Here is a 16977-nt window from a genome sequence, read left to right on the forward strand (position 1 = left end):
CAGCTCAATTTCATAATCCATAAAATGGTGATAAAAGCATTTGCCTCTAGGTTTATGGTGATGCTTAAATGAGATATCACAACACAAAAACACTTTGAACAGTTCCTTATCATTTTTTTTCCTATTCTACAATAATATATACAACTTTGGAATAAAGAGAAGGAGTGGAAATTTTTTTTTTTTTTTTAAGCTTGGTTATTGCCATTTCACTTGAACCTGGAAGACTTGTTTTTCTGGGTGAAGAAATATTTTCTTTGTGTGAAGGTGTCATAATCGCAGTCAATCAGGCCCCCAAGCCCTGCCATTTAAAGTGACTCCTCTCTTTTATTAATTACACTCATGCCTACACCCTGGGAATCAGGACACTGAGCCAGCTGCTGAGATTCAACAGGATAGCCACTAAAATCTCTTTGAACTCCATGTTGCCATGATCCTATGTCTATGGATAACCAGAACTTGGCATGGACACTCTTTGGATTCCATACCATGTGGAGTCATTGTTACTTCCATGTGACTTCTACTGGGTTTTGAATAGGTAAGTGAGAGGCAAGGAGGAACACAACGAAGTCAGCCAGTGTTTAACATAGTTATCTGGCAAATAGGAAATGAGCCTTTTAAAGTTTTTCAGAGCCAGATCAGGAGAGTTAACCTGTGTAGCAGAGAGTAGTCTTATAATTTTTAAAAATGGCCATGGGAATTAAAACTGATCAGAAAGAATGAATTCCATAAAAAAGGACAAAGTCATTGAAAGGGAAAATGTTACCCAAGTAGAGAGTTTTTGTGAATATGAGCTTGAAATAAAAATAAATGAGGGATAACTGATAATTAACATAATTGTCTGAAAAACATATAAACACAAACAATAGCCCCATGATCCCTAATTCTAGACTTCTTTGGTTACTGTAAAATAATAACATCTTCAGTATATATTTAACAGTTTTTAAGTAACATATAAATCAAATGTCCATGTTTTGATTTAGCCACAAAATGATAGGAGAGTTAAGGTTCTTAGAATTAATAACATTTGATTATTTGATTTACTTTTAAAAATTGTTCTAAAATCTTTTACATATCTGCCCTCTCCAGGATGAACTTTAATCTTGGTTCAGCAGATTGTTTATTGTTTTCTTCTCCTTTTCCTTCTTTTTTTCGTTTTGGTCTTTTCCTGCTCAGTGCCCAACCCAAGTTCAAAGGCTGATGAGAGAAAATCTCATGAGGAGGTTTTACTCTAGGGAAAGGTTGTTCAGTGGATGTGATCTTGGCTCACCAGGGAAGATGTCAAGCTCCTTCTGGCTCCTTCTCAGCCTTATTTCTGTCACTGCTGCTCAGTCCACCATTGAGGAAGAGGCCAAGACATTTTTGGACAAGTTTAACCATGAAGCTGAAGATTTGTATTATCAAAGTGCACTTGCTTCTTGGGATTATAACACCAACATTACTGAAGAGAATGTCCAAAAAATGGTGAGTTCTCTTAGCTGCGTAGGGGTATGTGTTTCTTCTTAAAGATTAGATTACTGCACTTGAAACTGAAAAGGGAAATCAAAGAAATGCTCTGAGTTGTGAGGTTTGATGTTTGCCTCCATATCTCTGGTTCTGGAACCCCAGAAGACTAAACTTAATTGACCTTGGGGTTCGTTTGGAAAATTGTTACAAAATAATTCACTGGTCTCAGTCCAGATTTTTGGAAACAAGTGAATATGCTTTATAAAGTTATCACCGTGGGCCAGGAGCAGCGGCTCATGCTTGTAATCCTAGCACTCTGGGAGGCTGAGGCGGGTGGACTGCTTGAGGTCAGGAGTTTGAGAGCAGCCTGAGCAAGAGCGAGACTCCGTCTCCACTAAAAATAGAAAAAATTAGCCAGGCAACTAAAAATAGAAACAAAAAATTAACCGGGTATGGTGGCTCACACCTATAGTCCCAGCTACTTGGGAGGCTGAGGCAGGAGGATTGCTTGAGCCCAGGAGTCTGAGGTTGCTGTGAGCTAGGCTGATGCCACGGCACTCTAGCCCGGGCGACAGAGTGAGACTCTGTCTCAAAAAAAAAAAAAAAAGAAAGAAAGAAAGAAATGAAGATTATATAGATGATCCTAAAGTTACCACCATAATTCTCATCATAGTCAGGGTTTCAAAGCATTTCATGGACATGCCATAAGTTATTGAATTAATAATTTTCTCTAGCCTACAATATCAACAAGAATATCTAAAGATTCTCTACAAATGATATATCAACTAAAAAATGCAACTGGAGACTGCAGTGAAAGAACTAGCTATTAATATTAATTGAGCTAAACATGGGTTGGGTGAAGCTGGACTTGGGAATTTCTTCCCTCATTGTTGACTTCCAAAGGTCACAAAATCCAGCCACAGCCCTCCAGAAAAACTAATAATTAAACCAGTTTTAATGAATCTTAAAGTGCTCTGGGAAAGCAATATGCTTTGTTTGACAAGGACTTAGGAATTTCTTCTCTCACAGATCCCAAAGTAGTATCCTTACACATTTAAATACTGGAAAATTGAAAAACATTATTTAAGAAAATCTTTTTGTGGCACTTGTTCACCAATATTTTCCTTCAAAAATGTAGTTCAGAAGCTTATCTTTTCAATTAGGGGCTACATTTTTAAATTAAATTACTGTTATTCACTGAACGGATAAAATCTGAGACCTACTGCTGCATTTGAAATCCCCCAAGAGGTTTTCTTCTATTTTTCTAAAGCTCAACACAACCTGGGAAATTTTTGATAGTCCAATTTTGTCATGGGAGATGTTTTTTCTTGTCTCATATTTTGGTCTTACATCTTTTTATCTCTTCATTTTTTCATTCTTTTTTTCCCCTCAATTTTTATTTGATCTCTGCTGGAGGCGATTGCAGTGTACGTGTATCTGTTTTCATCCTCAGTTGAATGGTCCATGGGTGGTGATGAATGTAGACTAGCCTTATGCCTCAGAGCTCTGGAGCCAGATTGCTTATGTCCAAATCCTGGCTTCATCACTTTTTAGCTGGGTGAACTTGAGCTAGTTAATTTACTTCTCTGCACCTGAGTTTTTTTTTATCTGTGAAAAAGAAGATTAACACTCATATCTGCCTCCTAGGGTTGCTGTGAAGACTGAATTAATACAGAAAACCACCAGAATAGTGCTTGATGCCTGTGCCCACAGGAGAACAGTAAGATGTCATTGTTATTAGTGTAAGAGGGAGTTAGGATTTTTGAAAAGACATGTAACAGTTTTGTTGAGAATCTAGATGCTGAGAAGCCATGTCACGCAATAAGATGTAGTGGTGTTTGCTGAAACTATCTCTGGATTGTTAAAGTGCTGTCTTTCTGACTAGTACTGGTTGATTAGAGCAAAGACCTGAAATGAAATAGCATAAACTGGAGAAAAGTATGGGCCCTTTAAAGGAAAAGTGAGAATACTTAAGTGCAAGAAGCAAGCAGGGGGCCTGATACCTCTTTCCTGAAGCAGTGGTGAAGGGTGCATTAGTGCACCTAAGTGCACCTCTGTGGGTTTACCTGGAGAAGGAGGCAACGAGTGAGGAGGTGAATGGTGTCTCCTTCTATTCTCTGATCACATATGTTGAGACCCCCTGATGCAATGGGCATTGTGGCAGGTACTACAAGAGGTACTCAGGTAAGCAGGCTGCTGAGATATGCTACGCTCCGAGAGTAGTGAGTGCACATGCAGTAGGATCAAGTATAAGTGTCTGATATAGTAAGTGTGGACTCTGGGGCCAGATAGCCTGGCTTCAGATCTTAGTTCTGACTCTTACAAGTTGAAAGTCTTCAGCAAGTTTCTTAATTTCCTTGAGCCCCAGTTTCCTTATCTGTAAAGTGGCTTATGACCATAATAATAGTCATAGTATATACAATATAGTATTGCTGAAGTTAATGAATATATGGGGGGTGTGTGTGTGATCTTTAATAAAATTCTCAATGAATTGCCCTCCTTGCTTTACAGCAAATACAGTGCTCATGTTTGAGATTGAATATTCACCAATTAAAATTGTAATTATCTTCTCAGTAAAATGCTGCTGCTTTTTTTGTGCATTGCCCCTTCTTTGTAAGTTTATCCTTGGTTTGTTTTTTGGAATAGGGTCCTTTGTAAATGTTCCCCGAGGGTACAGGTATGGAAAATTAGCAAATTCATTATATTAATCAGAACATTAGTAAACAGCAGGCAAGCCAAATCATTAACCTAACTGGGAAGATGAAATAGAATAAATAAGAGAAAGATTCTAAGCAAATAGAAAGATAATAAAAATCTTTCTTATTTGTTAGTTCAACTCAATCTTGACCTTAGCTTGTACAAAGGTGAACCCAAGGCTATAGGGAGAAATTGAGGCTTCCTAAAAGCAGTTTCAGAAAGGGCACAGTTGACGCCCCTCCCCCCCTTTTTTGACAGAGTCTTGCTCTGCTACCCACGCTGGAGTGCAGTGGCATGATCATAGCTCACTGCAACCTCAAACTCTTGGGCTCAAGTGATCCTCCCGGCTCAGCTTCCCAAAGTGCTGGGATTATAGGCGTGAGCCATTGTGCCCAGTAGGCACAGTTGATTTTTAAAGTCAGAAGCTCTCTCCCTGGACCATTTTTATCCTTGGAGAGAGCAAAAGAATTCCATTGCTAGCAGAGGCATCCTGGTTCACTGTTCCAGTATTTGGCAGTAACTAACTACTACAGCTGCCCCAAACTCCTGTCCATGCAGCTGAAGTGAGTATTGAAGACAGCTCTGTTAGAACCCAGAAGGTCTCCAAGAACACTTCACAGATATTTCTTGGTGAGTTATCAGAACTTGTGAAAAGAGAACAGGACGCCCACACTTACTCTTTGAGTGGTCTCCAGGGCTTCTTCAGTCCCCTGCTGCCAATGCTCCTAGGGTCCTTGGACACGCCTGATTTCTGAACCTATTCCTCTGTCTCCAGGGCTGGAGTCACAGTGAACTGAGAGCAGGGCAATTCTAAACTGCTATTGTATAGATACCCAAGGAAAGAATGTAGATAATCTCTGTCTCTAATGAGTCTGTCTCATGCTCTTTGACACACATAAATACCTACACATGGGCACAGGAGTGGGCAAGACCACTCTGCAGCAAGTAAAATGGAATTCAGGGGTGAGTAATTTTTTTCTTGTGAGGTAAAATTCAGAAAAAATAGTGTTCATAAACACTAAAAATTTTAAAATATTAAATCTTCCATCTAAAATAAAGTAAAAATACTTTTTTGAATCCCAAGATGGAGTTATGGAATTCATATTCGTATAATTTAGATTAGCTACTTTGTTGAATAGAATATGTTTTTAAAAATATGTGAGGACCTGGGCATATTGAAAAAGTAACCAAGGCAGCTTTCATCTTTGAATTGGATGTGGTTTTGGGGACTACATCTGGAAACTGGGCTAGCATATGGGACCTGAAGGTGAAAGTTTTCCTGGGAACTTGTTGAGCTCCAAGGTACTGGATGGATGCTAAGGTTCTGTCTAGTTTTTCATTTCTATCTTCAGGGAACGCTCACACCTACAGGGGAGGAAGTGGTTCAGAGGTTGCTAAAAGTATAGCCTGGTTCAAGGGATAGTGAGCTATAGAAAAAAGAAAATAAGATGTCAAACCTTTAAATCTCAAACAACTTATCACAAAAGGATTTTAATAGTTTAAATACAATTATCATGAGTTGGGTAGAGACCACCAGACCTATGGCTTAAGACAAAGTTCATATTAAAACATTTAAAAGCATAATGAAATCAGTATTTTTTAATTTATGTATGTAGTCAGTACCAAAAAAGAGCAGGGTATGTTTTTGAATATTTTAAAATATAATTTAGGAGTGACAGATTGGGGATAAGAGAATGTTTTAATTTCTTGTGATCATCCTGAATAATGTGTGTTTTGTCCCCAACCCCCCATGTATGGCTGCAGAAACTTTTCCTGTTTTAGTTGTTTCTCTCCTGCCTTTGTGTGGAGACAGTGTGGAATGTCACCAATTTTCTCTGTAATGGTTCCTTTTGAGCCTGGGGCTATGGAAACTGCTGTATATGTTTCATTTCATCCATCATTCAGGTCCAAAAACTATGTAGAGCTATCAAGCACTGTCTAAATGATCTGACTGGTATGTATGAACTGACTTTGATTCTTTGCATAACTGCTAAGCTGTCTGTTTTATTTAGGTTTTGGAGCCTTAGAGTGAGCATATAGAATAAATTGTAAATAATATTAAAAAGAATAGCTGGTGAAGGAACAGTATATCCTTAGGGGACAAAATGCAAGGTAACATAAAGTAATTTTGGGGTGATGTAAAGTATAACACATGTAGGGTGGTTGTGATAAATCAAATCAGATAGCCTTACAGTTCCCACATGCAGTATAATAAAAAATGTTCAAAGACTGAATGAAGCCTTTGGGGGACTGTGGGTTATTTCCCATAGATTGAGAATAAAACTATTCCTATAATTTTATATCAAAGTTTTACTAGAAATTTTGCTTGACCATCAGTCATCTGGAGTGAGTCAAGAAGGGTAGGGATTGAGAAGTGAGTCAGGTGGGTTGCATAGATGAGTCTGTGCTGCAGACCAAACTCATCTTTCCATATCTTGTTCCTTTCCACTCTGCCTCTTAGAGAGAAGACTAGAATGTGTCTAACACAGTCCATAGGACAATGGTTCAGCATATTAGCTTTGGAGGAAAACACACCTGGATTTATGCCTTGGTTCTTCTAATTACTAGCTGTGTGACCTAGGAAAAGTTACTTACCTACTCTGTGCCTCATTTCCTTCATCTGTGAAGTAGAGACAACAACAACTCCCACACAAGGTTGTTGTGAAGATTTCTGAAACTTCTCAATTTCTGAGAGGTTGTGAGTGTTCAATAAAGAGAGAAATTATTTTCCATTTTCACCTACCACTGTATTCTGCATCTCTTATCTGGTTTACTACTGTCACTTCCATGCACCATTTCCATCATGTCACATACCTGCTCAAAACCTCTCAGTGACTGCTTAGTTCTCAAAGTCTAAAAGTGAAATTCATTGGCTGGAAAGCACAATCATTCCTGGAGTCCTGTCTTTGAAATTTAGCAGCTTAAAACAGCACACATTTGTTATTCCATAGTTTCTGTGGATCAGGAGTTGAGGCATAGTTCAGCTGTATCTTCTGCTTCTAAGTCTCATAAGTTTGCTTTCAAGGTGCTGGCTAGGACTGTGGTCTCATCTGAGGCTCAACTGTGGATGGATCCATTTCCAAGCTATTATGATTGGTGTTAGCATTCAGATTTTTGTATGCCGCTGGACTGAGGTCCTTACTTTATTGCAAGATGTCAGTCAGAGGCCATGATCAGTTCTTTGCCATGTGGCTCTCTCCATAGTGTAGCTCACAACATGGTATTTTGCTGGATCAAGGTCAGCAAGCAAGATAAAATTTAAAATCTTATGCAACATAAACATATAAATCCTGTTATCTTTGCTGTATGCTATTGGTTAGAAGCAAATCACAGTTCTGCTCATACTCAAGAGAAGGGAATCACACAGGGGTGTGACCACAAGAAGTAGAAATCATGGGAGCATTCTTAGAGTCTGTCTGCCACAAGATCCAGGGTCAAATGCTGGTGGTTGATTGCCAGCTCCATTATTTATTTCTCTTGCCCCCTTTCTGCATATATAAAAATGGAGATAGAGTGATTTTCTATATCATAGGGTCATTAAGAAGATCAAATGAGGTAAATTATTTTGCAAAGTATTCTATACTAATCTAATTCCTACCTACTTTAAGGTCTGCCTTAAGTCCTAACTACTGCATGAGGGCTTGGCCAAAACTGGTCACCTGTATGAGTTTCTTATAACAGAAACTTCTTGGCCCACTCATAGTTTATACATTATTATATACTCTTATGTTTGATTAATAAGACATTCATAATGCATATCTATCAGATAAAATTATAAGCAACCTAAGGACCAGGACTTTTTCTCTATAAGTAATAAAATATAATAACTAACATTTATTGAATACTTATGATGTGTCAGGCACTCTAGCAAGCATTTTATTATTTCTTAGTTCTTCTAATCCCTACAACAACCCTTTGAGGTATGCCCTATTATTACTCTCATTTTGTAAATAAGGTGACTGTGGCTCAGAGAGGCTAAAGTGTCTGACTCCAGGAGTAGAGCTCTTACTTTTCCTCAGATGCTACCTCTTTCGTATGGTTTAGAGCAGTATAATATACAAAGCTGTGGCTCATTTTAGTCTTTGATAAATAGAAATGAATTTGTGCATTTGAGAGAAGACTACCCTAGAGAAGTCTGGAAAAGTATACTTTTATACTGATGGTCAAGATGCAAGACAAGCGTGTCCTGACATCATCACCTGCTTGTTGATTTCTTTTGTTGGTAGAAAATCTCCATAGCTACAAAATGGCCATATTCTGGGCCATATTCAGGGCAGCCTTCTTTTGGGCTCATAGTTTAAGATCAGAATCCCTGGGCCAAGTCATGGCACCTAGGAGCTTACTGTGAACTGGTTCCCATTTCTTATGGTTCCCAATGTTATGAGGGGGGCTGTGTTCCCATTATTCACACTCTGAACTCAACTGGTTTCTCTTTTTAGAGCATTCATCCTTGAATCCTTGGCCAAGTCACCCACATCACAACACTAAGGTCATAAATTCCAGGACCCCACAATATGAATCATCTGTGAGAATTTACTTCCAGTTCTGGGACAGGACCTTTGGGAAAACTAGACACTGGGCCAGAAAGAGAGAGTGGCCTGGTCACTCTTAACTTTGACCTTCAGCAGAGTAAAGGATTAAACTACTCAGGAAATACTAGATGTTCCACCAGATGTTGTCTGGACTATATTTTCTGTTCTATCTGTTCAAGCAGTGCCATTCCAATTCCAATTATATTTTTTGTCATTTCAGAATGATCATGGGGCCAAATGGTCTGCCTTTTACGAAGAACAGTCCAAGCTTGCCCAAACTTATCCACTAGAAGAAATTCAGAATCTTACAGTCAAGCGTCAATTGCAGGCCCTTCAGCAGAGTGGCTCTTCAGGGCTCTCAGCAGACAAGAGTAAACAGGTACGTTTGTGAACATTTTAGTACTGATCCCAAGAGCTGAAATTTTTGTGAAATACTAAACATTACTATCACCTATGGCTGCTTTCTTTATCTGCAAAGATAGTAATGCTGACATTAGAAAGAGCTCTATGCCTAAGTAGGGTGACCATATAATTTATTATCCAAACTGGAATCCTTTCGAGAGTGAAAGAAGACACTGGTAATAATTACATTCAAACACAGAGTTAAACTGGGATTGTCCCAGGCACTGTGGTGTATATGGACACCCTATGGTGTGAGGTCATCTTCCTGAGGATCAGGTATCCTGAAGAATATACTTAGTCTATGTCAGTGGTTCTCAACTAGGGATGATTTGGGCCCCCTGGGGACATTAGACAATGTCAGGAGACATTTTTGGTTGTCATTACTGGGGGATAAAATTGGCATTTAGTGGATAGAAATGCTGCTGAACATTCTCTAATGCACAGGACGGCCCCCAACAACAAAGAATTATCTTGCCCATAATGTCAATAATCTCAAGCTTGAGAAGCCCTATATGTAGTTTAATTCTTCTTCCCTTTCATCCTTGACTCTCCTCTGCAACTTCTCTAACAAGTGGCTGACTGCTTTGGCTCAAACCGGTTCAGTGATGGGTGATTCAACTCTTCCCAAGACAGCAGTTCCATGTGTGAGTCCCTCCAACTGCTGTTTCCCATAACAGTCTTTAAACATATAAAGGCAGATAGTTTTTTAAAAACTACTTGAGTCTTTTCTTCTCTAGGCTAAACATCCTTCACTACGTCAAATTTCCCCTGCAATGGTTTTGAATCCCTTCACTAGCCCTAGCTGATGTCTTCATTTTGTCAGTATCATTGAACCAAACACAAGTGGGCTCTGATCTGCATGGAGGTGAGCAGGAATACGACATCATATACCCTGTGGTCTACATCTACTAAGGCAGTCTAGGACTATTATTGGGTCTTTTTGTTTGTTTGTTTGATAGCCAAATGCCATGGCTTGCTCATATCAACCTGTCAATGAAGTCTCCAAATCTCTCTGCCAATGTTGTGCTAAAAAGACACCTTTTAAAACTCTATGCTTAGGTAGTTAGTTTGTTCAAATTCAAGAAAGCCTATATTCCCCCCTGTTAAATGGCATCTCTCATTCCATCCATCTAGCCCAGGAGTCAGCAAACCTTTTTCTGTGCTGGGACAGGTAGTAAATATTTTAGGATTTGTGGGCCATTATTGTTTGTGTCACAATTAATCAGTTCTGCCCTTCTAGCAGGAAATCAGCTATAGCTATCACATAAACTAATGAGTGTGGCTATATTCTAATAAAACTATACAAAAACAGGCAGCAGATGGGATTTGGTCTGCAGAACATAGTTTGCAGGCCACTGATATAGCCTATTGAAATCTTTTTATCTGAAGTATTTTGGTATTTAATATCAAAGTCTTCTTTCTCAGTTACTTGTCCTCTGGAGCTCTATGTTCTAACCTGCACTTATAAAATTAAAAATGCACGATAAAGACAAAGATAAAACCATATGGCATGTATTTTTCTACAAGGTGCTATTTATAATTCTGTGTTCTTTGGGTCCAATTATCTAAGCAGTTATTAATCCACTTTACCTGATCCATTCCATGTTTCTCCATCTTTTTCACAAGGACACCATGAGAAACCTTGCCCATTCGCATACAGACAGGCTGGTTTAGCCTAGGTGGAACCTGGACATTCTGTTTGTAAAAGAACCCCAGATAATTCTAATGTGCAGCCAGTATTGAAAACCACTGAAATTCATGTAAGAGCTTGAAGTGTTTGGGAAGAGAAGGTAGCCAAGGGTATGTGGATTCAATGGAGATGAAACACGGGAGATTGAAGAAGCAGGTAGAGAAAGAGACCATGACAAGTTGTGTGCCATGGTAAAGAATTTAGTTTTATTTCTTTAGACTATGAGATGTTGTGGAAGTTTTAAGCGTAGGATCTTTTTCATGATTTAGGATAATGACTGTCATAGCAGAGCCACAGAGTAACGGAATAGGGAAATAGAAGGGGAAACAGGGCCTTTAATCCAGTGCTTCTGTGGGAAAAAAACCCTCCCTTCCTTCCCTCCTTCCTTTCTTCCTCCCTCCATCCTTCCCTCCCTCTTTCCTTTCTCCCTCCTTTCTTCCTTTATTTCCAATCTACTGAGGATCAGTACTTGGTCAAGTTCATTGATTACATGCTTAGATGCTTATTCTCTCAATTCCTGTATCTGTCACAGAATGGAAACAAACTGTTTGCTGATTTGCACTGGCCCATGGACTACACTTTGAATAGCACTGCTTTATTCTGTTACCTTCACTCCCCTTTACCTACAGGGTAAAGTTTAAACTCTTTAGCATGGCAGGGGCCAGATCACGAGGCATAGTCTACGCCATTCTCATGTCCTCCACTTCCCCCAATGAACACCAACACTCCAGTATTATTCAACATCTCACCATCTCCTGAAAATGCTCTGTCTTTGCCAACCTCTTTTCATCTTTTAGGCTCTGCCCTCTACCTCCCCTCTCTACATGACCAATGCCTACTTCTCCTCCAAGACACAGCTGTTATGTCCCCTCCTCTTTGAAGCCATTCCTGAATCTCCAGGTTATTAATTTCTCCCCCCTCCTATACTGCCACATCACTTTTTGGTGACACTTACAGCACTTGTCACTGTTATATAGTTATTGATTTCATGGTTGCCTCATTGTCCCATGACTTTGGGGTCTTTGAGGGCTGACTTGTTCATTTCAGAATTGTCAGAGTGTAGGATATAGTAGAGGCTCAATAAATGCTGAATGAAACAAAAAATGCATTTCTCTATGTATGTGTAGGTGAGAAACATTCTTGGGATTTTGGTAGATCTTCTTATTTCAATTACTCCGCATATATTTATCATGTGCTACAAGGCTTTGTGCTAGCTGACAATGGGGAAACTTAACTGAGCTATTCCTTCCCTACATACAGGAAGATGCTTGGCAAAGAAGATGTGAACTGCTGTATTTCCAGTCATCCAAAAAATCCCATAGCCAAAAGGCTATCTTTACATTAGCATTCTCTCTAACATATTTTCCATTGTTAACATTGTTTATTATCTTTAATTTGCAGCTGAACACAATTCTAAACACAATGAGCATCATCTATAGTACTGGGAAAGTTTGCAACCCAAATAATCCACAGGATTGCTTATTACTTGAACCAGGTAGGCTATTAATTTTGAATAGTGATTGTGAGATTTACTTTTATCCCAAGTTTTAAAAATGAGATTGACATTAGATGACGACATTGCGCTTTTCAGATGGATAATCCAAAGATAATAAGATTCAAAATAGTGTGTTTTAGCACACAGATACTCTTTTAGCTTTTAACAAAATTTCATTGTAAATTCTATCACATTCAAGTAATTTAAGTTAGTAATTGAATTATTCCAGTGATTTACTTTCTCTGCAGACTTATTTTGGAATTATCATCAGGGTTGGGATATGAATGAATCATGAGATTTTATTCAATAACTTTATGGCCTTTTAATTTTTTAAAGTTCATGTAATTGTTTGAAAATACAATTTTTACAAATGGATGTTTATTTCCCTTTGGATGCTTTACGACAACAGGTTTGGACACAATAATGGCGAACAGTAGAGACTACAGTGAGAGGCTCTGGGCTTGGGAAGGCTGGAGATCTGAGGTCGGCAAGCAGCTGAGGCCATTATATGAAGAGTATGTGGTCTTGAAAAACGAGATGGCAAGAGCAAACAGTAAGTTTGCTGGTCTGTAGAGGTCCTGAAAGGCTCTCTGGGGCCACGGGGCTATTTCTCCTACATTACCAAGCCTGCCCTTTGATATCAGGGATACCCTCAATTAACAATCATCTGCTGAACAATTTAGGCTACTGGTATCAAGAAGAAACTATTGAGGAAAAAGAAAAGGGGCATTGGCATTCTGCAGTTCAAGGAGCTCAAGAATAAGACTCAACTATAGGGCCTCAAATGAATTATCCATCATTATGAATGATGAATTTTCCAAAAAGATCTCAGGCCCCCAAGAGTTCTTGAGAAAGTCTTGGAATTGACTGGGGATCTTATTTCTCAGAAGGATGAGAGACAGTGACACTATCCCTCATCTAAACCCACAGCTGGCCACAGTTCATTCTCAAAGGTCACTTGTGTATCTACCTCAGGGTGATGTCCCAGAAAGAAAAAAAATCAGTTTAGTTTAGTCTGGAAACTCACTATTTTCTGCAGTTGTAATTAACTCAAATCATGTGATTGTAAAAATCTTAACATAGGAAGGAATTTCCATATCTCTTAACTTATTCTCCTGCCTGAATAATGAGCTAAAGTCATGGTATTATGAATAATTTTATGCTTTGGCGAGTCACTGTCCCCTGCAATTGAGTAAGGAAGAATTTTTTTCTCATTTGTTGCTTCTAAATTTCTTCCACTACCACCTAAATTCATATTCTCAAGCCTTAGGCAAGCTGAAGATAGTAGCTTATCATAAATTAAAAAAATAATATCCTCCATATCTTTCCATTCAAATATTTATTTCTCTCCTCATTCTCCTGATCATCCATTGCCAATGTTTGTACAGAAATAAACATTACTGAAATACATTTACAAACTTTATTAATTAATATCCTGACACAAGCTTGTGTTTCCTGATGGTGAGATACTAAATGAAGCACATAGAAATGTGCTGTGTATATATATATATATATATATATATATATATAATTTGCAAACAAACAGGTTCCCACCATGGCAATGGCTAAGATAAGTTTGGTCAGATCTGAAAATATAAGGCCCTGAACAAAATGAGAATTAAAAAAACCTAGAGATCCAATCACATGTTTTAAAGCTAAAGATGCAAACTAACCTACATAGAGAGTAGAGACCAAGGGTTAGGAGATTAGGAGTGTGTCTCTGCCCCTTACTAGCTGTGTGACCTTGGACAAGTGCTTTAACTGCTCTAAGCATAGGCTGTTGGTGAGAATGTAGATTAGTGCAGCCATTATGGAAAACAGTATGGAGGTTCCTAAAGAAATTAAAAATAGCATTACCATGTGACCCAGCAATCCCTCTTCTTGGGTATATACCCAAAGGAGATGAAATTACTGCCTTGTAAAGATGCCTGCACTGCAGCATTATTCACAATAGCCAAGATATGAAAACAACCTAAGTGTTTATCAATGGATGAATGAGTAAAGAAACTGTGGTATATATATACATGGAATGGAATGTATATATATGCAATGGAATATTATTCAGCCTTAAAAAATGGGAGGTCCTGTCATTTGCCACAACATGGATAGACATGTAGGACATTATGCTAAGGGAAATAATCCAGACACAGAAAGAAAAATATTGCATGATCTCACTTATATGCGGATTCTAAAAAAATTAAAAAGATCAAATATACAGACATAAAGAATAAAACAATGGTTACCAGGAGTGGGGTGAAAGGTGGGAAATGAGGAGATGCAGGTCAAAGGATACAAAGTGGCAGACATGTAAGATGAGCAAGTCTAAAGATCAACTGTATAACCTAAGGACTAGAGTTAGTAACAGTGTATTGTATTCTGGAGCTTTTGTTAAATGAGTAGATTTTAGCTACTCTTGCCATGGGGAGTGGAAATGGGCAACTATGTGAGATGATTAATATGTTAATTTGTTTCACTATCATAACCATTTTACTATATATATGCATCTCATAACATTGTGTTGTATACTTTAAATATACATAATAAAATTTATTTAAAAATATGCATAAGCTATTAATCTATACAGTGGCATTATAATAATGACAATCTGGTATGGATTTTGTGCTTGTTAAATGAGATAATACATTTAAACTCTTGACACAGAGCAAGTGCTTAACAGACATTACCTAATGTTATTCATTTGCATCCCTTTGAGTTTATGTTTATCACAATAAAAATGTGATAAGCCTTTAGATTTCTTTTAACCTCCTAGCAAGGCTAATCTATGTATGCTGGACTTGTCTTTCTTTCCCTTATGTTCTTCTCTTTCTCTTTTTAAAAAAACAGATTATGAGGACTATGGGGATTATTGGAGAGCAAATTATGAAGCAGAGGGGGCAGATGGCTATAATTATAACCGCAGCCAATTGATTGAAGATGTGGAAAGTACCTTTGCACAGGTAACCAAGGAACTGACACAGAAACAGATGTAGGGCAGTGCATAGGACAAAAGGACAGTGATTAAAGGCACTCCAGCTTATTCTTAACACACTGGTCAACCACTCCTGGGCCTCATAGAGTTATGGAATATTAGAGCTTGAATAATAGGGCAGCCCCTGCAGATGATCAGAATTGTTCTGCTTTCCTCCCCCTTTCAGTCACTGACCAGTAATTACCAATAGAAAAATCATAAGAAGGAATGGTCTCTGTGAGCTACCTGGGGCTGGTACTGTCTTCCTTTGTTGGCAAATCCATAGGCTTTGCTTCCTTCCTCAGGATAATTGATACTATTATTTCATTAGCCTTTGACTAAGGAAGTCTATAAAAGGAAGAGAGAGTCCTATGAGAAGAATTGTCCCATGTATACTTTTCAGTGTGTCCTTCCTCCTTCATTTTGGCCCCCACGCCTGCTCTTCTGCACCTTCAAACTCCTGATGTGAAGCTACTCTGGCACAGTCATAATTGAGCAGAGCTATGAAAAATAGACGATGACTCCCCTCAAAAAGAAATGGGCAGAAGATTTGAATAAATACATCATCAAAAAACTATACAAATGGCAAATAAGCAAGTAAAACGTTATTAGGGGAATGCAAATTAAAACATGATGAAAATCTACAGCTATTCACCAGTATGGCTATGATTAAAAACATGGACAATACCAAGTATAGAAAGACTTTTATACAAATGTTCATATATCCATGGCAGCATTATTCACAATAGCCCCAAACTGCAAACATCCCAGTTGTTCTTCAACTGGTGAATGAATCGACAAACTCTGATATATTCAGACAATGGAATACTACTCAGTAATAAAGGAAATGAACTCTTGATACTTGCAACAACACAGATGAACCTAAAAAATTCTATGTGAAAGAAGCCAGATACAAAAGGTCACATATTATATGATTCCATTTATATGAAATGTCCAGAATAGGCAAAACTGTAGAGACAGAAATCAGTGCAGTGATTACCTGGGGCTGGAGGTGGGAGTGGAATTGACAGCAAATGGGCACAAAGAAACTTTTTGTGGTGATGAGAGTGTTCTAAAATTGGGTAGTGGTGATGGTTTCCCAACAGTTTTATTTATTAAAACTTATGAAACTATATACTTAAAAATGGGTGAATGTTGTGGTATTTAAATTATACCTCAATTTAGCAACAGAAAAAGTAGGTAACATCTTTAAAACAACTTTTTTTTGGTATCTGCTTTCATTTTGGGACCTGTCTTCCTCCAAGTGTGTTTATTGATTTATGCAGTGGAGCTAATTATCATCAATATCTGGGAAGAAGGAATGCTTTTAAACTCTCCAGAATATTTGAGAGAAGAAGAAATTATAAATAAGGGAATAATTCTACTTGGCTAAAGAAGCTCCTGTTTCTAGTGCTGGCAATTAGAAATTGGAGTTGGCTACTCTTGATTTTAAACTTTCTTCCTGGTCTTTTTAGATCAAACCATTATATGAACATCTTCATGCCTATGTGAGGGCAAAGCTGATGAATGCCTACCCTTCCTATATCAGTCCAACTGGATGCCTCCCTGCTCATTTGCTTGGTAAGAAACCGCAGCAATTCTTTGTGTACTTGGCTCTTTGTTATTTCCACCAATAAAATTATCTTTTGGAATGAGGTCCAACTTAAAACTTTTGAAAAATTCTGTGAATGAAATTAGTAACATTATAGAAATCACATTTTGAGAGCCCTTTCTTCAACAGAAAGTCCAT

At 38.1% G+C, this 16977-nt stretch overlaps 1 protein-coding gene across 1 annotated transcript in view; it reads left to right on the plus strand.

Annotated features, from left to right (window-relative positions):
* Positions 1-1146: 1146 nt before the first annotated feature.
* Positions 1147-16977, plus strand: part of ACE2 (angiotensin converting enzyme 2) — a 47814-nt gene continuing 31983 nt past the window's right edge. Inside the window, exons 1-6 of the mRNA XM_045538336.1 lie at positions 1147-1461; positions 8893-9051; positions 12166-12259; positions 12669-12812; positions 15104-15216; positions 16703-16808. Coding sequence (XP_045394292.1) covers positions 1198-1461; positions 8893-9051; positions 12166-12259; positions 12669-12812; positions 15104-15216; positions 16703-16808 — 880 coding nt within the window. The 5' untranslated portion in view covers positions 1147-1197. The remainder of the gene's footprint in view (positions 1462-8892; positions 9052-12165; positions 12260-12668; positions 12813-15103; positions 15217-16702; positions 16809-16977) is intronic.

This window comes from Lemur catta, chromosome X (genome assembly GCF_020740605.2).
Source record: "Lemur catta isolate mLemCat1 chromosome X, mLemCat1.pri, whole genome shotgun sequence".
Taxonomy (NCBI): domain Eukaryota; kingdom Metazoa; phylum Chordata; class Mammalia; order Primates; family Lemuridae; genus Lemur; species Lemur catta.